This window comes from Kryptolebias marmoratus, linkage group LG15 (genome assembly GCF_001649575.2).
Source record: "Kryptolebias marmoratus isolate JLee-2015 linkage group LG15, ASM164957v2, whole genome shotgun sequence".
Taxonomy (NCBI): Eukaryota; Metazoa; Chordata; class Actinopteri; order Cyprinodontiformes; family Rivulidae; genus Kryptolebias; species Kryptolebias marmoratus.
The window spans coordinates 16,586,434-16,610,234 of NC_051444.1; the positions used below are offsets into that span (position 1 = coordinate 16,586,434).

Sequence of the window (23,801 nt, forward strand, 5' to 3'; positions counted from 1 at the left end):
TTGTGTAACTGTGCACGACAAACTGCAGACTTAGGAAAACATTTATTACATTCTGTATCTGTACAAAAAGTCAAAGTCACATTTGTTCACAGAAATGCCAGTATAATATTATGCAACCATAATTACAGACGAGATGTTGGTGTCAGACGACTAAGGCCACGAGACAAACTTGAGTTGCAGAAGCACTGAGAGGCAGTCTGAGCTCGGGTCAGAAACACGTTCACAGCAGACAGGTTGGTAGGTCCCACAGACTGAGGACAGGATGGAAACGGGGAGCAAGAGACACCAGAAAACAAGTTTTTAAAAAAATATCTGAGCAGAATGAACCAAACTGATGGAATACAGACTTATCCATCTCCTAATGAAACAGTGTGTGTTTTGTTGTGTATTATTTCATGTTTAAATGGTCAAAATGCACAGCTGGGACCAAAATAATGTGAGCACAGGAAGTCATTCCACCTGAACCTAAAGTTATAAGGTTTTAGCTTTTTTTATTCAAGGAGTTTAATTTTACCAGAAAACATTTTTGTTGCATCAATAGATTGTTTGGTTTTACTTGAAGAGTGCAAATTCACAACAAAAGTCATCTCAGGGCTCACAAGTGCAGTCCAATTAAGCCAAATTAATCAAATGTAGAATAATTTTTTGTCACTAATGGGATGAAAGATGAAAGAGCTCATTCAGGAATATCCCCACTTGGCATTAACACAATACATCGTTTCCTTTTTCTATCACATTAAGTTAGAGACAAAAAGTACAAAAGTAACAAACCACAAGACATCAACGTGTTTGTGAATTGGGGAAAAAAAGAAAAAAAAAAGATGCTGATCGTACAAACTGTCCTCTGGTCTCACTCAGAGTGATATGCAGCTTACGGCGAAAAAACAACTTCGTCCAAATCTTTTTCTCTTATTTTTATTTATTTTTCTTCTTGCGGTGACACAACAGTAACCGCTGCGTTCCGGTCCTTCGGAGGACTGTGACGTGCGCGAGTCTCTAAACTCTTGGACCTGCCGACACGAGTCTGTCCTCGGTCGTGTCAGAGCCTCAGCTCAGGCTCAGGCCCTGCTGCTTGCTCGTGTCAGTGCACACAAAGAAGGTCTTTAGCTCCCCTTTCCCCTTGACGTTGATGAGTCCTCGACACTCGCAGGAGTAACCCAGCCTGTTCAGCACCGCACACGTTTCCTCCGTTACCTAAAGAGCGAGAGATATCAACAAACTACATGTTCCTGAAAGCCGAGTCTCATAAATAAACCCAAAAGGAAATTCCTAAAACTATTGTCTGACCTTCTCAAAAAGCAAAACAATTCAGACTAATAGCGGTTTTATTACACTTTGAGAGCAATGTCTGTATTAACAGCAAAGTAGTTTGTATTAAATAAAACCTGAATGGCTTTTAATCCCTTTTAGAATGCGCTGCAGTAAAGGGTGGAAAAACAGCTGATAAAGGTGGCAAAATGTTTTTCTGCTGATCTGGGGACTGAATAGAAATTAGAACAATTCTTTCTGGAGCTGAAATGAAGAATCAAAATAAAATCTAGGTTCAAAGTTAAAGTATGTTGAGAATAAAATAAATTAAAAAACAAAAACAACTTGAACTGTGAGCTGTGCTGAGTATACCTGGATCTTTCCCAGCTCTCCGGTGCTCTCCATCCTGCTGGCTACGTTCACCGTGTTGCCCCAGATGTCATACTGGGGTTTCCTCGCTCCGATCACCCCGGCTATCACAGGGCCATAATTAATTCCTGTAGGGAACAAACAAAAAGGCTATAATAAAGAGGAACGTTAAAGTGTCCATCTTAATCAAATCAAGGAGGCTAAAAATGTCCCAAAGAGGGTCAAATTCAGCAGAAACGCAATGACTGAAACAGATTCATTCATTAATATAATAGGATTGGTGTAAACCGATCAAACAGGCAACAGAACTGTCCGATCTTGTGGATATTTAGACTTTCTGCAGGGGATGTAGATAAAGAATAAATAAAATGTGACCCCAAGCTGACCTAGATCCTTTTATTTTAGTCTGTTTAGTTTTTTTTTTTTTAGCATTGTGTATCATGAAGTCTGAGAAAAATCTAGTGTGGAAACACCTTAACAGGTACATACCATTAGTTAAACATAAATGTTTTCTGAAAAGCTTTAATCCAAAGCCGTCTGAACAGCAGACACAACAGATGAGTTAAGTTATTTATAAAGACACACTCAGCACGGCGAAGCTGGTTAGGCTTTGATAAGTGGCGACAAGTCTGTAACAGCTTCACAACTGAGCATCAGCAAACGGCACCGCTCCACAGAAATGCCAATCATGCTCAGGGTAACCGAGGAGCCCCGCGGGGTCATGGTGCCGGCCTCAACAGAGATGTATTGCAGTGCAATTTACAAGGTGAAAGGTTTCCGCTGCGGCTGCCAAACACTCACCCACTCGCAGTCTGAAGCTGTTGAAGGAATGTCTGTTGATGCCATCCAACTTGCCCATCATAGCAATGGCAAACTCCACCACGTTGCCTATCTGAGCCTGCTGCCTGTCTTTGTCCTGAAAACCAACAGAATCACAATCAGTACTAACTGTACTTTGAGTTTAAGTACGGTTAGGTCTGACTTGGAAAGAGTCAGCGTGACCTCAGCCTGACCCTGCTCCGCCTGCCCACCTGATTGTTCTCCTGACCAGACGTCCCACTAAGCCCCGCAGCCGCCATGTAAGTGCTGCCAATTGTCTTGATCTTCTCCACACCGCTGAACTTCGGTTTGGACAGCAGCTGTTCAGATTAGGAGGAAAAGAAGATGAGTCATGGATGCACAGGGAAAAAAAAAAAAAACACCTTTATCATCCCAACCTTTCATCATTTCTAGTATTTACTCTTGCAGGCGTTAAACCCTGCCACAGTCCCCGTAGCTAACATTTTTATGTTTGCATCTCAGAGAAGCGTTCGGTTCGGAAAAAGAGGGATGAATCCCTTCCAAACTTTATCCTCCTGACCTCGTCAAAGTCGGCGATGATCTCATTGAGCAGCCTCAGGCATTCCAGGCCTTCCTTGTTAATATCACACTCGGTGTAAAATTCTTTGAAATCCGGCACTGAGGCAAACATCACACACACACAGTCATAGGACTTGTAGTAGAGGTCCTGTTGAGGAAAAAAATACACGTGGAGAAAAGGACTGTTTGGCTTCATCTTTACTTCTTTAACTCCTACTAATGAATATTATTCAAACAACTCATTTAATTGAGACTAACATTTTATTGATAACTGGTTGATACAAGCCACTTTATAACTCGGAGAGTGCATCGGTGCAATGACTCACTTTTAAGAAAACTGCTTTGGCACATGTCCAGTATGATGTTCGCTGTAATTCTATACTATCTCATCATTATAGTCAGTGATAACCTGATATCTCCACGGGTTGACGCTGTTAATGGGTGCAGTATTGTGTTTCACTGATAATATTGAACCGCCAACATTAGGCTGGTTTCAGTTTATTCTAAAGCAAACAGAAAAAGATTGCCAAAGACATGTTGAAAGCACTCAAACATGCTGTAACGAATACTGAAATTCTACCCCTAGAAATTAATTTGCAAAAAGATAAGCCGCTTCCTTTTTATTGTGAGAAATTAAACTGAACTGCCTCAGGAAATACGTACAGGAGTGCAGTGGCTGTGCTTTAGTAGTTTGCTGGATAATGAAAAATAACAGATTTTCTAAATTCTCTACATGAGCTTTTAATTTAAACGTCCAGATGGCTCGGCCCGCGGGAATCTCACCTCGTTCTTCTTATTCTCCCCGACAAACAGCGTGGCCACGTGGGCCGGCAGCACGTTTTCCAGCAGCAGGCGGTTCAGGTTCTCCCTCGTCTCAATCTCGTCCTGCTCCGTGCGGTTCTTGTACTTCAGCAGGAAGTCCTGCCGAAAGCAGTTCTCATTCTGGGAAGCAGACAGGGAGCGACGTCAGAGCAGGGACGTGGACGTGGACGCGGCACGACACGGAAAGCGGCAAACGCGCGTCAGTACCTGCTGAGATATGATGAGCATGGTGACCAGGAAGAGGGCGATGTAAATGCAGCTCATAATCTCAGGATGTTTTACCAGCCCGATGTAGTTTATTACACTGTCCCGACTGCAGAACAAACAAAAACAGGGTTTTTAACTTCAAATCTCACTTTAACTTGCATATTTAAGACATGTCTAAACAATGCAAGTGCTAAAAAACAACCAGCTCTCTGTGTTTGCCCAGCAGAGAAAATCTTCTGCGCGGCGAAACGTCGGACATGAGACAGCAGCTCTCCAGCGACAGGACATGCAGCCTACCCCGTACAGTTCCAGTTGCTGCTGTTGTTCTGCTCGCAGAGGAATTTTCCGTACTCCTCAAACAGATCCTGCTTGGTGTTGAGGATGATGATGTAGTACGCGGTGGACGCCACGGTGAGGAAGAGCACTTTGAGCTCGAGGCTCATACGGAGGAAGGCTCCGCATGCGATGAGGGACAGGATGCAACAGTAGACAGAGTACTGAGGGACAGGGGGATAAGCGGGACGTTAGATCTGACAAACACTTTGCTGCTTCATAATTTGGCACGTGAAATCAGTGTACAAACTAACAATAAGGGTTATAATAGAATGTAAAACATGGCAATAGAGCTGCATCATAAAGTAAACGCTTCAAGCACATCTGAGGTGGTTTTCACAGCTCATGTATAACCTACTGACACCTATAGCAAATATTTGTGATACTCTACAGTTAAATGCAGCACTCACAGGCAGACAGAAGTTGTCATCCCCATCCTTCATCTCACCGAAGCACTGTGGAGTGTCGAAAAGAAACATTTGACTGACATGCAACCACTGGACTGCTGGAGAGGTTTAAAGCGTGGCCTCTGCAGCGCAGCTCCAAAATAACAGCGGCGCGCACACAATGGGCCTTCTCCTAAACCGGGAGCACAGGCTTACCAGACTGAAGAGTGCCAGGACGATGATGACAGCAGTGGTGACGGTTGCCAGCGGGAGGCGCACACATGGCCGTTTAACCACCGCCTCCGATACAGCTGGCAGCCACTGACACCTTGACAGCTTATCTGGGAACACGCGCTGCAGAGGATAAAGAGGAAGGAGATGGAGGAGATGAGAAGAAAAAAAGGTGAATTCGAACACGTGACTTTTGTTCAGCCGGCCGTCTCCAGACATCATGTGTCAGTGACTCGCAGACGACTTCTTTCAAGGGAGGAGTCCGTCAGTGAGGTTGATTTATGAAGCCGAAACACTTTGAGCAAAGAGAGCAACCTTTCAAGTAAAACATTTTCATGAACTTTGTTGATCCAGGACTTGCCGACTGTAAAGTTGGGTTTTATATTTCACCTCAGGAATCATTCAGTCATCGTATCATTTTAGTCTGTTCAGTAAAAATACCCCCAGGTTTCTTTTTTTTTTTTAAAGACTTGCCAAAACTTCTGCTATCGTAAAAGATCAAAACAATCAATGTTATGCCTAAATGAGGCAATGTTCTTATTCAGTTTTATGTTCTTGTTTCAGTTCAAAACAGACTCCTATAAACTGCGTTCCTTGAGAGAATGCGTATCAAAATTCATATGAGAGTGTTTCTTAAGGTCAGTTTGCTGTGGCTGCCATCTTGAATTGGTTTGGCTCTAAAACTTAACATCCATATTATTATTTCCTGAAAGTTTCATTAAAATCTGTCTAATGAGTCACAAGAGATCCTTATAACAGTGAGTTGACTCCAAAAAGTTGAAAGTAAAGATCTCACCCCATCTATCTGCACTTAGGATATGTGTTGGGGATTGGCAAAAGTGTTTTACGCCGGATGCTTAATTATTTAGATCTACATTATTAATGTACAGTTTAATCTAATCTGGCCTTAATAGAACCTGAATGTAAAAAACCTAAAATGTATTTCTCTCTTTTTTTATTTTCTAATACAAAAGAAAATTCCGTTCGTTTGGAGTAAAACACTTGAGTCATGCATGAAACAAGACCTCAGAATGTGTTTGCTGGAAAAAAATAATCCCTTCCACATAATCTACTGGAGCTGTAACAGCTCCTGTGAGGATTTCTTCTCCCTTTTTTTTTTTTTTTTTTTGCATTCTCTATAAACCCAGATGGTAACTAGATCTGAAAGGAAAATTGAAATTAAAGTCTTAACATACTGACCTGTAAGTGACCTGCAAAACAGATGGCCAGGGTCAGCAGCAGCACACAAACCAACACTCCAAATGTTGTCCCCAACTTCTTTCGACTGATGGGGACAAAAGCAGAGTGTCAAAAAAAAATCAGTATCCAGCCTATTTTCTTTGTCTACAGCTCTTCATAGCTTTAAAATTATAGCTGGTTAAATCTCAGTGCCAAGAAAACAGAAGGTTCTCTGCTTCCCAGTTCGGCACGGCGAGAGGGAACTTTGGCTCTACTTACTCCTCTGTGATGAAAACCTGAACCACAAAGATACAGAAGAAGATGAAGGTCGCACAGCCCACATAGTGTTTGAACATGGGCAGGTCCAGGGCGCGGTACTTGAAAGAGAAAAGGCAGATCGTATGAGAAGAACCGAGACGAACTCTATGCAAATGATTTTAACGACCCATTAGGGTCAAACCAACCTGTTTCTCCAGATCCTTTTTAGGAAAGCACAAAGCTAAGCTGCCACTTTCTTCAGAGTTGGACCACTGCCTGTTTGAAAGGAAAGAACGAAGAAGGGTATGGATCGACAAGGATGATGATAGAAAAAAAGAAGAAAGATTATATATATATTATATTATATGGATAAATCACCCCTGGATCACACTAATCCTGCATATATCAGGCCCAATGGTTGAAGCAATTATTAGTAACTTAAAGCATGAAAACTGCAGTTTGCTACACTTGTGATGGTGTAAATTGTGATTGGCATAACATTTTAGATTACACTGCATCCTCATTCCTGTTTATCATAAACAATTCTATTATTATGAACACTTTTACAGTTAAATTACTTGTTTTATATCCTAGAGACAATAATATGTGTTAAAATGACTTAGATTCCAACTTCCTTGCCAGTTCATTATTTCTCTGCCACTGTATGCATCTGTCATTGACAAGACTGCATTTGTGGCCATCCAACTCGTTATTGTAAGCACACCTTTAGCTTAGTTGAGAAACACACCGAAATCACATTTCGTCATTATTTAAGCACGGGTCCCCCCCACACACACACCCATCATCTGCAAATTTATATTCACATCTGAAGGCAATTTTCACCGTCACCGAGGGAGATTCATATCTAAATAATCGTCCGCAAATATAATCTAGAGGGCTCCAAGGAAGACATCGGCAGTGACCAGCCAAGAAAAACTACAACAGGTTGTTTTGTTTTCGAACAAATACCTGCAGCCATCTCACAGCAGCAAGAATAAAACGCTTTCCATCCACAGCCTCTGATTTAATGAAGCGGGCTGTGTGCACTCTGCGAGAATAAAAACAGCAAATCAGCGAACACAGCTAAATAACTGGGTGGAATGCAGAGGTCACTCATGTTTAGTGTTTTCCCCAACATCACATGGACAAATTAATGCTTTCAGCTCACAGGTTTGCCTGTTAAATCAGACTGATTAATGCAGCCGTCTGCAGGGTGAGTCCTGACCTTCATCAAACCTGGGCAAACATACGCAATTCAGAGGCTTTCATCTGTCCTAATATTTTTGTTTTACGCTGCTGAATGGCTGCAGATAAAGATGGTGTAAAGGTGAAGCCAAATAATAAACTACAAACAGACAAATCTATACTCTGCGGTTAGAAAGCGCATGAGTTTCTAAAAGAAAAAAAACAAACAAATCACAAATGAGATAATTCCCTACAGCCTATCTGCTCTGTGGCAGCAAAGCTCAACTCAAACCAAATCTTAGCAAATCTGTGACCTAAATTTATCTGGGAATCAACTCCAGACACAACAGAGGACATTAATAAAGGACGTGATCTGACCCGTAATCAAATAGAGGTTCAGAGCTGCTGTTGGCTCGCTGAAGCGTGTGCCACAGGATGCAGGCAGTGCAGCAGCAGAATACATGGAACAATGGCTATTAATATGTGTTTTTGGTATTTCACAACCTATAACGCTTTTAGGAGATTAACATAAACGTTAATTGTTTGTTGTAGCACAGTTGCTGACATAATTCTGCAGGCACCAGCAGCCCGACTGCTCACGTTAACCTAAACTAAAGCATTCCTGTCACAGAGTCATGCAGAATTTTCACACATCTGGTAAAGTGTTAGTCATCAAATATTCCTTAAAGGAACACATAACACCTGCCTTTCATGTCAGTTTTAGACTAAATTGTATGCTAAAAAGGCACCAAGTTATAGCCGTTTTGGTCAAATTTTGCACACGACGTCATGGACCACATCGTGATACCGCGAGATCTCGCAGAAATGTGTTAGCGTACGTGTTGAGGAGGACTCTCAGCTACTGCCACACCCGAATTAGCTCAATATGTCACGTGGGGTGGAGAAGGAGGCGAACCCAGGACGCAGACTAAGAATAAACAAAAACAAAGGCTGACGTGGCAGCAAAAACTAAACAAAACAAAATTCAAAAACAGGGCAGGGACAAGACAACCAAGACACGACCGGAAAGAACAAGAACAGAACAAGGAACCAGCGAGTGAGTGGAGGAGATGACCGGGTTCTAAATTTAAATGCGGGGAAGTGGGCACAGGTGAGTGAGAATCATGAGAGCAGGTGGAGATGGGCGTGGCAGGAAACCAAGAGCAGACTGAGGATAAGTGAATGATGATATAAACACAAGAGGCAGAAACAATAGAAAGACAAAACATGTAGACAATAACCCTAAATATAAAAGAAATCTCAAAGAAAAAAACAACAAAACCCAAATCCTGACACAATATCTATAAACCATTATTATAGCCATTTTGTGTCAGCTAAGATGGATAAGCTGTGGTGGCCATCTTGAAATGAGCTGACTTCAAAGAGTATTGAGTTGTAGATATACATTCAGGTAATACTTTCTGAGAGTTTTACTAAAATCCTTCCACTGGTTCATGAGATATTTCACAAAAAGACAGACTAACACAGGCAAAAAATGATTGCCCTTCCACCTTCGAAGGCAGGTGATAAAAAGCTCAATACAATACAGAGAATCTACCTTTGCAGATTTACCTGTATAAATGTTTCCCCGGATTTTTTATTTACTTATTTTATGACACATGCTACAGTGCTACAGCTAAAGACTGCAAACACACTGGACCTACTTGCTGCTGAGCTCATCTATGGTGGTGGTCATCTCGTTGTGCAGCTCCTCATCAAACCTAGTCTTCTGGGATTTTATCCTGCACCAGAGAGCACAGACACAATTAGGAAGAGGCAGCCGGACAGACTTTGAGACACACGGCTCGATTCGAACAGATGCTGGAAAACCAGATCTGCCCGTGTGGGTTATTTAGGAGGTCCATTTTAGCTGTGCTCGGAGGCATGGTGCTGCCAGACGGAGCATTAGTGAGGAAAGAGAAAGATGGTTTGTTGCCTGTGAGAAAGTTAAGAAGACAGGTATGTGCTTTGTGCATAATGGTGTGTGTTAGACTGCCCCTCCAGGATTCGGTGAGGGGGTTTCTGTCGTGCTTCAGTTCGGAAAGCCCCTACTTATTTAGGAAGGAAACGCTCAGAGATCTGCAGACCCCGTTACACACAAGCCCAGGTTGGTGATCGGTGTTAATAGGAGCATGTCAGTCCACTATTACAGCACTTTTAGGATCAGGTTCTGCCCTGTTAGAAAGAGTTAGCAGTTAGAGATGAGGAGAACAGTGTTTTCCAGCTGCTCGGGTTAGTGTTGGGACCGCAGTGATCTCCACCAAGACAGTAGTTCTCATTTAGAGAATCAAAACGCCACATAAATTCAGGGGGGGGAAATGAGTGATCACATTGTGTAATTTGCTCTTTTGAACTAATGAATCAACACAATTTGTGTCCAAATTTCTATAAGCAATGAGCCCAAAGGTTGAGAACTACTGAACTGACAGGGATGAAGACCTGTGGGTCATTAAGGCCCCACTCACTTATTGTTGCTGAGTGGAGGTGTGGACAGGGAGAATGGCTCTTCAAGTGACTCATCAAAGCTGTCAGGGTCCAACGGTAAAACAAAAACACAAATTCATCACAAGACAGCAGCTGGCAGCCAGCAGACACAAAGAAATATGGTATAGCTGTGAAATCTTAGCTGGAATTACATGCTTCTGAAGCGGAGTGGAGCAGTCACTAATACTGTTACTTTTAATAAAGGAAAACCATTTCTGCCACTTCGTGTGGGCCCGTCTCATTTCACTGTCACTACAGTTTCAGACATGTTCACCAGGCGCTGCCTCAGCTTTACAAGATTATGAATACATGAATGAAATTAATGACTCACAAGATGAGACGAGTCTGAATGTGCACATCTATATCTTCTGATCACAATACTTCAGCTCCGATTATTTGTTTGGGTGAGTCCTGCTTAATAATCCCACTTAGATTTACATCATTTTTAGCTTTCTTGGTCAGCTATTTTGGGCACACAGTTGACGTATTTCTATTTATTGGTGGAGACGGACCCTCTGTTGGTCCTTTAATAATGCATGAGTTACTTTTTGTCCAACAATTTTGACAAAAACAGTTTGTAAATGATCAAACTGTAATATGATCTGTTATGGGTCTTGTTCACTCAGAAAAGATGCTTTAACACTTAAACCCTTATAAAAGGTAATTCAAGCACATTAACTACAATAATACCTCTGTGGGTTTTGAGCACTATGGAATGTATATATATATATATATATATATATATATGGTTTTAAAAAGTTCAGAAACTGATCCCAATGATTCTACATTTGTCATGTGGACTATTTACGTCAGTATACTTGTAGCCGTTATAATAGTTGTTGTTCTCGTGTGGACGGCCTTGAAAAACCTAATTAAGCTGCCAGTAAGCTCAAAGTAAATCACTGCACATAAGCAGAGTAGAGGTTATGTGAACTGTGCATGCAGAAGAGACATTTGCTCTTTTAGGTTGTGGGTCTGGGTCTAGTTTTTTAACGCCTCACACTGTTTGTTGTGTTTTCTGAACCGTTTCTGAGAGTGTGACTTCGTATGGCCTGCTGGGACGCTGCAGCAGAGAAGTGCTGCCAAGATGCAGGTGTATTTATTACTTTAAACAAATCCTAATTCACTGCCAGCACACATTAATATGATAATCTTCTCCAATGCTAAACATCTGAAATGATAATATGACAATAATATTAAAATATATAACAAGCTTACAAATATTTTGTTAGGCAACATTAATTACTTTCTAAAATCTGAGGGTAAAATAATGAGTTCAGCCTCTAGAAATAAAAAAAAGCAGAGTTGTGTTGGTAAACACATGTAAAACATCACCATCGGGATGTAACTGTGTCACCAGATTCTGTTTAAGTTGAATTTGTAATAAAACAACAACAACAACAAAACAAAAAAAACACTGTGCTGCTATTTTTTAGCTGCTTAGACTTTTCTTACCTATCAGTGATCTTGGAGCTTTGGGTTGGTCGTAAAGGAATGTCCTGAAAAGAAAAAAAAAAATAAATAAATAAATAAAATTAACTAAAATGGGAGTGTTGAGTGACACGCCCGTCAAAATGTTGGTCAAATTGCTATAATTCTTTCTGTAAATAAAAAAGTACCCCAAAAAAATTATAGTATTCTTTGAGATGCATTTAAAATGTTGACATTACAACTTTAAGATTTTTAATATGGTGTGTTTTATTAATAAAAGGATACCTTGTACTCAACGACACAGTTATCTATTTCTCATTACTGTTTAACCTCAGACACATGTGAATATGTGTCCACGATCAGCTGATGTCATGAAATGCTTTGCGTCCTTTCATGTATTCACTGTAATGGAAAACAAAAAATTATTTTAATAACCAATAGCCAGAGAGCAGTCCGCTCACCTTAAAGCGTGTCTTTCCATTAACAATGTTGTCTGAAGGGAAGCCCTCGCGGCTCTGAAGGTGGGCGAAAGGTTTCACGGCGCCCCAGGATTCAAGGTAGCGGGTCATACGCACGGATGCCCTCATCTTCAGGCCGTCATTCACTCGAGGTTTAGCCGTGTTTCGGGCGTTCAGGGATGGATCCTTGGACTTAATATGCAGAAACACACAATTTATGATGCATTAATATCTTGTTACGTCCTAAATAATACCAGCAAATACTCAGCAGTAACATATCTCTACAAAGTGAGAAAACTTTTCCAATTTGAGAAGATTGTTTTTAGGTATGTAGAAAATATGTCCTTTACAGGTAATAAAAACACCATCAAGTATTTACAAGCTAAACCGTTTTACTCTGGACTTCTCACAATCCTTAAAGGGCCTTTTAAAAAACAAAACAGACTTACCCTTGGATCAATCACGAGATACGTGCGGACATTGAGTTCATTGAGATAAGGGTCTCTCAGGTGGCCGTTGCCCTCTTCTACCTCATAAGCCTTATTCAGGTGCTTCAGGGTTGCCTCTGTGATGTGGACACGGCTAACCAGGTGAGAGGAAGAAACAGTAAATGATCCATCATGGTATTTAATGTGTCAGGCATTTATTTCATCAGTCCACAGTGGAATACAGTCAGAAAAGAACAACTTATGAACACATGCGTTCACTTTCTAACGTTTTCCCTGATTTGTACATTTAAATATCACTAAAAAACAGCAAAATATTGTCTTTAGTTTATATAATTGGCTGTTTTGACAGATGATGTGCTTACATAAAATAACAGGAATTTATCAAATTTAAGCACCAAGCTTGTTTTGCGTTGAAAGTGATTAAAAAGTCAAAATTCCAGATTTTTTTGTTTTGTAACAACAATTATTTTAAAGTGTGTGAATTAGAGCAGCTTTTATGGACATTTGGTCATATTAGGAAGCAGAATTTGAGAATGCAAAGAACAGGAGATAAGTAAACAGATCTGTAGGACTTAAATGAAGCAGCAAACAGATAGTAGAAAGCAACATAATCAAATAACTTCTTTTAGAAGATTGTGTCTCGTGGTAAACTGAAGAATGAATGTGAACTACTTTATATGGGACTGTAAGTTTAGTTCATGGTTATATAAGAACTTGCACAGCAGTGGTGGACAGTTTTATTAATTCTCAGTTATACGAAGGAAGCACGAATCTCCCTCTGTGTGTGACAGTGAAGCAACCGTACATACAAAGAATTATTTTGGTTATGCATCAAATGTAAATACACGAGCAGAAATACTCACCCTGGGACTCCTCCTGACTCCATGTGATTGGCCAGAGTGACATCGTGTGACCATACATCGAACTGCCACTTTCGGAGGCCGATCACGCCGCAGAGCACGTTGCCTGAGTGAACGCCAACTCTCATGTTGATATCTACTCCTGTGGCTTCCCGTACCTGCCTGAAGGAGGATCCAGCAACAATAAAGCTTCCTGTTGTGGACTATTACTCATATCTATATAGAAAGCACAGTCCTGCCACAGTGGCACAAAGGCATTATTATACGGTTTACTATCCTTTCCATTCGTGCCTATGTGGAGCATTGTTGACTGTACATCAGCAAGAGAAGTAAAATTGGACATACCATATTCTCTGTGGTGCAAATTCAATGTTAAATTAAAGATTTTGCTTCACAAATGATTAGTATAAGAAACACATATCAAAGAATATATATTTATTTTATTATATGGTCACACAACCACATATTTACATTCAGCATGTAAGAGTAACGGTTGGTGCAACTCACTTGATGGCTTCACACATGTCTAGGCCCATTTTAACACAGTTCTTGGCATGTTTAGGCAGTGAGACCGGTAGTCCGGACACACAGTAGTAGCAGTCCCCCAGGATCTTGATTCTCATGCATTCATTCTCCTGTAAAGGACCAATCAAGGATCACTTTAGAAAACCAGGCAGGTGCGAGGCAACAAAAGCATCAAATGCTCTGATACTGCCCAACACAAAAACATCTGATGGAAAAAAGTCCTTTATCAGGGCTTGATTCCTAGCTGACCTGTCAGGCTCTGACCTAAACTTACTAATCTTGATTTTTAAAAAGCTTAGTCTAACAGTTAACTATGTAATGACAAACTACTGATGACAGAAAGCAACAAGAACAAAAAAAACCTTCAAGTATTTTCTCACCTTGGCAATTTGGTCGAATTTGCCAAACAGTTCATTGAGCATAATTACAAGCTCCTTAGGAGAGCAGTCACTGGCCAAACGAGTGAAGCCAACAATGTCTGCATACAGAATACTGAAAGAGAAAAAAAGGACATTAAAAAAAATTAACATACAATAAGACACTAACATGTAAAACATCTCGTCTCAAACCAACAAAACTGTTCATAGCGATGGTTCCTGTGTGTCTATTTCTGCATATGAGGACAAAAATGTGACTTTACCACACCAACACAGGTATAATTAACATTCTTCAAAGTCCACAAAGAGGAGTTGTGGTAGGAAACTAGTGAGTTTTGTTGACTAGCCATATCTTTCAAACCTGAACTATAGTATTTTGTTTAAATAAAGGATTTTTGTGAGGCGTGTATAACACGTGTGTGAGTCTTACCATGCTCAGCCTTTTTTCAATTATGCACTATAGAAACAGACAAGGACCCCCTGAATGTACAGTTAACAATCAGAGCACAGCGAGCATGCTTTTATCAAAATAGCCCCATCAGCCTCTTATCATCCACAATGACCATCATAGTGGGAAGAAGAATTTCAGACAAAAAAACACCTTAGCCATTCTCCCATTAACCTCCAGTGAGTCTGATCAGTGACTCATTGAAAGGCCTGTCTGGTTCAGAGCTGAATCACAGTCCAGGCGTCAATAAAGCTTCCCATCTGCAAACCGGGGAGAGAGTGATAGCTTATTTGACCTTTCACAAAGCCTTGACACAACAAAGAAAATCTGGAGGAATTTCAGCACAAATCCAACCGAAAGACAGCACTTAACTCCCTGCCTTAACACGACCGATCTCTGGGGGAAGTAAAACCGACCACAGCAACAGGGGCCTCAGTGGACACCACAGGCATTGTGCAGCAGTGAATGATCCCTTAGCAGCTGTGCAATGAAAGCAAGAATGCTGTTTACAACATGATGAAGTGCATCTGATTTGCCAGTGCGATGACAAAGCCATCAAATGAATCCAAGTATTCTACAGGTTAACAATACTTCCAGTGGTTATTTACATAAACACGTTCAAAACAAAGCGCCAACAAAGAGCTACATATAAAATAATGCATGAACCGAACAATGTAATCCAGCAGACCACACGCAGGAGAGCTGATTACTGGCGCTGCTCAAGAATGGCCTGAATAAAAGTGACCGTGAGTTGAGAAAGAAAGGACCACAGATGCACAGACTGTAAAAACCAGGTGCTTCACGAGGCTGCCAGCACAGCTAATGACAGCTCTGACTGTGTAATTATAGGGGCAGAGTAATGCAGGCAGTCTATCAGTCAACACCTTTTTCCATCAACATGGAAGAAAATGTGACCGAAAAAGCCTCTGGTGTCTATATGTAAGATCAGTTAGTTTGTCTCTTGCAAATAAAAGTTCCCTTGTCATTTCAAAATACAACAGTCTAATAAAAGTGTATAGGGGTTCTGTGCTTTTAATATATGATGACATTTTTTTGTTTAATTTCAGGGAAAATTTTAACCAAATTAAAACAATTCAATGAAACACACCAGAAAAACTAAACATACTCTCTGTGAATAAAGATTTATCCAAATTACCCTGTTATAATTGTTTTTTATTGAGGCCATAGAGGGCACTGCATCGTTTCTACCTTTTTAGAAACAAGTCTTCCATCATATAAGCCATCTGTCAAAGTTCACTCCTTTGCCTTAAAATCTGTCATCACTTCCTAAACTAATGAAACCTTCATACAGAAAGCTACGTCTGGACGGCTGCTCTTAAAACAGACACATCCCCGGTATTAAACAGCCAAAGAAATCTGCTTTGTGAGCTTTTTTGTTGTTTTAATCCATTGCACCTTTTTTGCTTTATGATTTTTAGAATTATGAATAAACAAAGTGCAAAGGATTTGAGCTTCTGATGGGATTTGTGAGAAGCAAACATTGTCAAGCATCTTGAAATCCTAAAAAAGACTTTAACAAATAACAATAAAAACAAACAAAAATAGAAGTATTTTAGGTTGTTTGCGATTGTACCTGACATTCTCATGCCTCTTTACGTAAAGACTGTGGAAGTTGTTATCTTTGACCAGCCGCTGTCGCTCTTCTTTATCTTTACAGTCCTGCAAGCGCTCCATTATTGCCAATTTCATCTTCATGGAGATATAGACGGGGAGAACAGACTGCAGCAGGTTCTCCTGCAGACATACATGCACATAGGATATATAAGATACAGTACAAAAATGCAATTTAGGAGAGCCAGGAAATGAACCAGCTAATGTTTGGAGTTAAATGAACAGTCAAAGTGTAGAAGGAAAAAAAAACAACACACATAGAAAAAAGAATTATACAAGTTCAGTCCTTAATTCCCCTGTATTTGGTTCTATCAAATGTCTGTCACATCCTAGTTCACCTGACAGGTTTTCCATTTAATCAGATCAAATCGTCAGCTCGCTAATAAATAACACTGGAGCCATTGTGCGACAATGACCAGAGGCCAGAGGAGTGTTCAAAGTGTTCTGACGTACTTAAGACAGAATCTGAAAAGAAACCTCTCGTGAAATGATTACTCTCCCTTTAGACGACCTTGTGAGATCTGACAACATGGGATGAGTCCAGGCTTGTTGCGTTTATCTACCGAACGTTCTTACCTGCTCCGTCTCTTCAAAAAGCTTTGAAACGTGGATGAAAGCAGCAGCCAATGTGATAAGAAACAACAGATCTGAGATAACTACTGTGGCAGTTTCAGGATGAATGAGAGACAGATGAATGAATGTGTTTGTTTTTAAGAAGTTAATATGTGAGATTGGTAATATTTCTGTTAAAGGACTTGTTAAGCATGTTTCTAGCAGATCAGCCTTCAGTTTATGTGTTTGTTCAATAGCAGAAGATTTTAGTTACTTCTTTTACTCATATTTTCCTAGATCAGGAGGGATGGTGGAAGCATGTGTGGACAGTTTTGTTTCGCACATTACACAGATTCTCAAGGGGGGAAATGGCTCCTAAGTGGGTCTCCTGAAAGCATTCATGCGCTTTCAAGTTATTTCTGTATTTATTTGGCATTAACTTTACGGTTCTGTCCATTAAAGTACAAATTATTTTCCTGATCTGAATCAGAAGTTTTACCCAAATGCAATTTTCTCTAAAAAACACTTTGAAAACATTACAAATTGACCATTTGTGTGTATAATAACCAATGAGCACCTAAACAAATGCTAGTCACTACTGAAATTATAAAATGAACTGTGCGAGAAGGTCAAGGTTAGGAATTCACCTAAGGCAACACATTTTCTGAGGAACATATTTACAACTGAGAAAAAAATGAACAGATTACTCAGAAACATCAATAAAATTATGAGAGGAACAGAGTGTTTGTAAAAGATTTTATTATTTTTACCAAACTTGTACCCAAGATGATTTGTTAAAATTCCTATTTAAGTATATTGGACCAAACTCTAAACTCTAAATTTTTCAGCATCTACTCAAATCCAAAAGGAGAATCAAATTTGACCAATCATACAATTTTTTTTTCTGTCCTGCCAGGAAACACTGCAGCTTCCCTGTCAGTGAGTTTCATATTGTGCACTAAGCAAAGTCACAAAAAATGACAAAATGAGAAAATTGTCTTTAAAAAAAAAGACCTCTGAAGTCATTGCAAAGCGGCACGGGTGCTTCTATTTTAAGGCTTCACAAGATAATTTGAGAGGGACCTGTTGGTCGGAATGACAGCATCCAAGAGAAAGTCGACATTAGACGACACTTTGAAATGAAAGAAGAGCCATGTTGATACCAAATACTGATGGGCTATTTTCTTATTTTGACAGCAGTGCATGCTTCCATTTAGAGAAATTTTCATAATATGCAAAAATACTGGTGGTAAAACAGGCTGCACACAGTGCTCTAGTCATTTGAAAAAAAAAAAAACATACATGCTGTAATTAAGGGCTGAAAAACTGCAGTTTACATAAGCCAGACTTTCGAGGACTGAAAACATTAGTCTTTTCTCCATGACAAACAGAATCAGTTCAAACCACACATGCAGCTTCTGCTCTCTGAAGGCCACCGTTTCCACCAACCTGTTGTCTCTTTTCTATCTCAAGCTTCATCCTCATGCTCAGGCACCTCAGAGTATCCTGGAAGGTCTGCTTCAGCGTTTTCTCCATGAGAACCTTATGAAAGGCTCCCACGGCACAGCCACACAGAAACAGCACTGCGTTGGACAGCAGCTATAGGAAGAATCACAGCAGCACATGTTAAAGGCTGGAAACCGAAGCACCTGTTGTACACAGTTAATATCAAGTATAACGTAGATAAAGTTTTATTATACAAGACAAATCAGACCACATATCCCATATCTTTTCTTCTATTTGTTCTACATACATAATCAGTTCTGATAATATTGTATTTAGATGTAACCATAGCAAATATTTCCATCTAACCTACACTGATTTTGTGTTGCTCAGACACTCCTCTAGAGCAAGCTACATGTCAGCAGTGCAGAAGCACGAAGAAAGCTGTGACACGGCTTTTGTTTAAATGCTTTTACCTGATTGGCTAATTTGTGGTTACGACCCGACTCACTGCTGTAAACTGCTAGTCGCAGTGTGAGAGCCATTATGTGGGACAGGGAGGAGATGACACTCAGCCCCACGGCGTGCCACAGCTGGAATGGCAGCATGGTGTAAACTGTGAAGATGATAAAAAGGAAGAAAGGCACCTGGAAACATAAAAGAAAAGTCTTAGTACTTTATAAAAAATTAAAAAAAAACTATTTATTGGCCATTATCACATAAAAAAATCTTTAGAAGAATGTGAGTAAATGCCCAGAACAGCTCAATCACATCTGTACAGAAGGTAGCTGTGAGGCTGAAAGAGTTAAACGGCAAAATATGAGCTACCTGGTCCCAAGCCTTGATGATATGACTGCTGAAGATGAAGGTGTACCCCAAGGTGAGGTGTGTGACCCAGATGATCAGGCCGAGCAAAAGCCTCCATCGCTGTGCGAGTACCTCTGTGCACACCAGCACGAACACAGCCAGGAAGACAAACAGGCTGACGCTCACCACGCTCACGAAGGCATAATGATCCTCAGCCTTCTGTAACAGTGACAAGGGAGAGAAACAAGCACACATTTACCATCCTCAGGCAGGTTTCTGGTGTTTGACATATGTCGTGTCTTAATAAAAGTCATGCGTGCCAGCTTTAACAGATGTTACTAGTTTTTTTTTAAGTTGAAATAAAACATTTCATTGTTAATAAACAGAAAGCAACACAGATAAGTCTCAAGAAATGTGTTGAATTTAAATCACAGCCAGTCTGTTTACCATATAAGACAGAATATACTTTAATAAATTTCCTAACTTACCATCTTTCTTATGTAGCCATTGTACATTCAGAATCAAGAACGCACAAAAACCCCAGAACATTTTAATATATATGTGTGTGGAATAGCTGCCTTCAGAGATCATGTTTGAATGAATATTTGGCTGTGTGCGTGCTCTGAAGGCATGTGCATTTATGGACACATTAATTGTTTCACATGATGTCAAAATGTCTTGGCATAAGTGGGAGCGAGAGTGGGAGGGTGAACACGAGGGAAAATAAGGGGTTAAAAGAGCGCTTAAGAGTGAGGCACATGCACAATGTCGGTGTTAATAGATCTTCGTGCGGAGAAGGCCATCCTGCATTTTATGTTGAGCTTTCTGGTTGCCATGGCAGCACTGGCAAAGGCCAGATCTCTGCTAAACCTTTTTTTTTCAGCTCCCTGTGTCTTAGTGAAACCTTTTTTGGCAGAGAAAGGGAAATTATCCTATTTTAGCAGGAAACAAAAATCACATAAACAGACACAGCTGTCACTTTCAACACAAAGCATACAAGGAATCCAGCTGTCATGATAAATTCTCACATATTCGCAGTTTTCCATTTTAATTCTTATTTTCACATGACAGACCACTGACAAATGTATGTAGATTTTAAAGGCACGGTAGCTTTTGTGAATCTAATAACTCTATATAGTCAGGATCTAAGACTGGAGATAAAAGATGTACTACGAGGGTCTGGTTGCCTAGTTTTCCTCTCAACAAGGTTCGTTTTATGGACCCTGACTTTTCGACACTTGGACAACATTGTGCTTGTCTTTTGAATTTAACAACACCCTTATATGAGCTCTATTTCAGCATTTTTTTCCCCCTGACTCCTCTGCACCCCTGGAAACCCACAACGCTGGCTTGCTCTTGCGGACGCAAGGAGATACATCTAAAAAAGGGGGGAAAAAAAACAAAAGTCCAGTTTGTACTGGATGATATCTTGTCTGTTGATATAAACATCTGCCACCTCAGGTCTCACAGACAATAAAGAAGTTGGACATAAAAATGGGAGTGTAAGTGCTTGAGCGAGACAGAAAATTACTGCCTGCGTACGTACAGTTCACGTGTAAAGTGTATACATGAGGAATGGAGCCATTGTCCAGGACTGAAACAAGGACAAAAAAGGGAGTGTGCTACGATGTTTGCAGCAGCAGCACAATAGAAGGAAGGGTTAATGTGTTTCTTTTTTTCAACAGAGGAAAGTCATAATCTCTGCTGACAAAAGATGTCACTGGGCTGAACCTCTGCTTGTTATAGCGCCAACATCAACAACGTGCTCCCATCAGCAGAAGTCAGAAGCATGATTACCCTCTCTACCCTCTGAGAGCTTCACTTTTTATGTTTCCATTTATTTTTCTTTGGGTATTTTGGATCCGACTGCTTGCTTGACGACTACATCACCTGCAGTGCTATTATCTTCGAACACCATACGTTTTATATGCATATGTTTCGAAGTTGTCCTCTTACACAATCTAAACAAAGGAACCTGAAATAGGTTTTGCCTATTTTCATGCACATTTCAACAATGCTCTTTGCCACCTTGGAACAGTTATGCAATAAATCACTCATTCACTCACTACTCAGCTGCTGCACTGCTAGTGAAGGGGAGTTGAGAGCTTATTTAAGTGGTTGTGAAAGCTAAAAAAATTTTCTAGTCAACCAAGGGATTCACACTAACCATCCAAACCACATATTGCTTCCAATGTTTGACTGCAGTAACACAGTAGAAGAAACACAAACCCCAACAAAATCAGACATGGCAGTGATGACAAAGGAGAAAGTGAGGAGTGACAAGAATGTGGCTTTATCCCAGTTGATATCTGCAGTGCAATATTAAACAACAATATGGCGCATCGCAAGCTTTTCTAATATCGTGCAGCCCTGGTTCCACCTTCCGATTTCTTGCTGTGAGAGGTCACAATGTCACCAGTGACAAAGTATGCTGACGAAGAGTCTCGCTCATCCAGGGCAAGGCGACTCCTGAAAGTTTAGGAAAAAAAAAAGCAAGCAGACTTCTGTTCTGCAGTAGTAGGTGGTGAGAATCTCATGAGGCTTAGAGCTTGGAGCGCCTTACTCTCCATTTCTGAATTGAAACAGCTCCTCAGATGGGAGGCGAAGTATCTTCTATTACAGAATAGAAGCCCAGTTGCTTTGCTTTCCTTTTTTTAATAATTTTTGGACTCACCAGTTGAAAAAATTGCATAACCTAATTTAGGAATATCTGTAAAAACAGCTCACTTTATCACGACTGAGGTAGACAAGTTAAACTAATCTGGATTGCGTTTTCTTATCTCGAGCGAACGGGTTCATATTTAAATAGGGTCAAAGTTTACAACTGTGTGTTAAATTTGCTTATCAAACACGATTACATCAATTAGAGAGGAAAGAATCGACATGCAAACTAGCTGCAGTCAGTTAATATAGTGAAACAATATTTCTTGTACAAACCCTTTAACGGACAACACAATCTAAGCAGTTACGTTGATGAAGCCTCTGATTTTTATATTAGCAGCATCATCTGAATCTTATAGTTGTTCATTTGGATCTCCTTGGATTTAAGAAAGATTTTCAAGACTCAAGCAGAAGTCCTTCGTTTGAACTTGTTATGCTTAATGGTTGTAACTTCTTATGACATACTTTACAGTCAGCAGAAAGACTGGATGAGCAGGCTTGAAAAATATTGGATTATAAATTAAGACTTTCATTATAAAATGTTGATTAAGTATAAATGAAAGATAGGTCAGATGTTCTTGGGCTCTGGGTATTACCTTATAGAGCAGCACATACCTAAAACACTACACACGCAGAACCAGAGAACATTACATCTCTCAGGTCATCTTCCAGCTCTATAAAAACTGGATAATAGATAAAACAAACCATCCCCTTATTTGGAGAAGTGGTTGGGTCAATGTTTTGATAACTGAGTTCATATGCCTTTGTGCGTGGCAAATGAGAATTAGCCTGGATGACTAGATCTAGATCATTTACACGTCAGACCTAAAAGATCATCCATCCGTTTTCTTTACCCGCTTCTTCCTTCCCAGGTCACGGGGGAGCTGGTGCCTATCTCCAGCGGTCATTGAGAGGCGGGGGGGACACTCTGGACAGGTCTCCAGTCCATCACAGGGCCACATAGAGACAAACAACAATTCACACGCTCACTTAGAGATAATTTAAAGCTACCGGTTAAACTAACGTACATGTTTTTGGTCTGTGGTAGGAGACCGGAGGAGGAAGTCCACACAGAAAGTCCAGGAGGGAAACCTGCGACCTTCAGCGTTGACCCACAATTAAACTTCTTCAGAAAAAATAACCAGAACTGATGTTAAATAAAATCAAGGCACAGGCTCTAGGTTTTACATAGGCATGTTTTCTGCACAGTGACGTACTCAGATGTCTTTCTTTGATTTAGTTTTAAAAACCATGAACCCAAATGCTGACCTGCGGCTCTAACAAAAGAGCTGTAATAGCTTTAAAAATAGCATCAAATCTTTACAGCAGGCGTCATGAAAACTCACCAGTCCCAGGGAAAAGAAGAGGATGAGGAGAATTCCACAGAAGAGCATGGAGAGGCCCAGCAGGAGAACCAGCGGCTGATACTGGTTGATGCAGGAGAATTTGCGGTACAGTGCCTCATTTTTGAGCTCCTGGTCGTTTAACAGGTACTTCCCCTTGGCTGGCATGACGAACTCTTCTTACAGAGACATAGCTGGTGTTAACAGGGAGCCTCGGTGAGCTGAAATGTGTGTCTCCACAACTTCTTTGAGCAAGTAGGCCAGAGGATTGTTTAAAAAAAAAAAGAAAAGAAAAGAAAGTCGTAACTTTGGTGACTGTTGCTAGCTCATGACACTCAAGTGAAACTTGTGTACTTCCTTTGTGGCGGCATCTTGAGTTTTTTTCGTTGCTTCTCGCAGCTCTCTCTGCTAGTTATCCTTTCTGTCTCTACCTCTCAGTCTCTCTCTCACTGTCGCTCCTCCTTTCGCGAGTCTTTTTGTGTCTTCTATCCTCTGTCTGGTGTTGGCAAGCAGACCCGCTTCATCCTTTGCCAACTACTGTGTTGTTCCCATCAGCGGGTTTGAGTAATAAGCCCGGGGCTGGGAGACACCAAAGAGAGGGGGTGGGGGGGTGGGTACGAAGGAGCCGATGAGGTGCGCAACAAAGGTCACCTATGATCCGACAGGGATTAAGGACGGAACTAAACAGATGAGTCCTCAGCTCAAGTCCGTCTAGGCACCTGGAAGGAGAAGCCATAAAAAAAAACAATAGATA

At 40.6% G+C, this 23,801-nt stretch overlaps 1 protein-coding gene across 3 annotated transcripts in view; it reads right to left on the reverse strand.

Annotated features, from left to right (window-relative positions):
* Positions 1–25: 25 nt before the first annotated feature.
* The window catches only part of adcy7 (adenylate cyclase 7), a 49,227-nt gene continuing 25,451 nt past the window's right edge, over positions 26–23,801 (reverse strand). The window contains exons 2-27 of one of the 3 annotated variants that reach the window (XM_017428700.3): positions 23,051–23,766; positions 19,065–19,259; positions 18,713–18,883; positions 18,243–18,392; positions 16,204–16,364; positions 14,165–14,276; positions 13,767–13,894; positions 13,263–13,421; positions 12,400–12,532; positions 11,954–12,142; positions 11,517–11,560; positions 10,043–10,102; positions 9,242–9,319; positions 6,599–6,668; positions 6,414–6,511; positions 6,156–6,240; positions 4,941–5,078; positions 4,749–4,793; positions 4,303–4,502; positions 4,006–4,111; positions 3,760–3,918; positions 2,978–3,124; positions 2,649–2,756; positions 2,419–2,533; positions 1,621–1,745; positions 26–1,194 (exon numbers count right to left, since the gene is read on the reverse strand). In XM_017428700.3, coding sequence (XP_017284189.1) covers positions 1,048–1,194; positions 1,621–1,745; positions 2,419–2,533; positions 2,649–2,756; positions 2,978–3,124; positions 3,760–3,918; positions 4,006–4,111; positions 4,303–4,502; positions 4,749–4,793; positions 4,941–5,078; positions 6,156–6,240; positions 6,414–6,511; positions 6,599–6,668; positions 9,242–9,319; positions 10,043–10,102; positions 11,517–11,560; positions 11,954–12,142; positions 12,400–12,532; positions 13,263–13,421; positions 13,767–13,894; positions 14,165–14,276; positions 16,204–16,364; positions 18,243–18,392; positions 18,713–18,883; positions 19,065–19,259; positions 23,051–23,215 — 3,288 coding nt within the window. In that variant the 5' untranslated portion in view covers positions 23,216–23,766 and the 3' untranslated portion in view covers positions 26–1,047. Of the gene's footprint in view, positions 1,195–1,620; positions 1,746–2,418; positions 2,534–2,648; positions 2,757–2,977; positions 3,125–3,759; positions 3,919–4,005; positions 4,112–4,302; positions 4,503–4,748; positions 4,794–4,940; positions 5,079–6,155; positions 6,241–6,413; positions 6,512–6,598; positions 6,669–9,241; positions 9,320–10,042; positions 10,103–11,516; positions 11,561–11,953; positions 12,143–12,399; positions 12,533–13,262; positions 13,422–13,766; positions 13,895–14,164; positions 14,277–16,203; positions 16,365–18,242; positions 18,393–18,712; positions 18,884–19,064; positions 19,263–23,050; positions 23,767–23,801 lie in introns of all 3 variants that reach the window. The other 2 variants (XM_017428699.3, XM_017428701.3) reach the window with 2 other exon arrangements.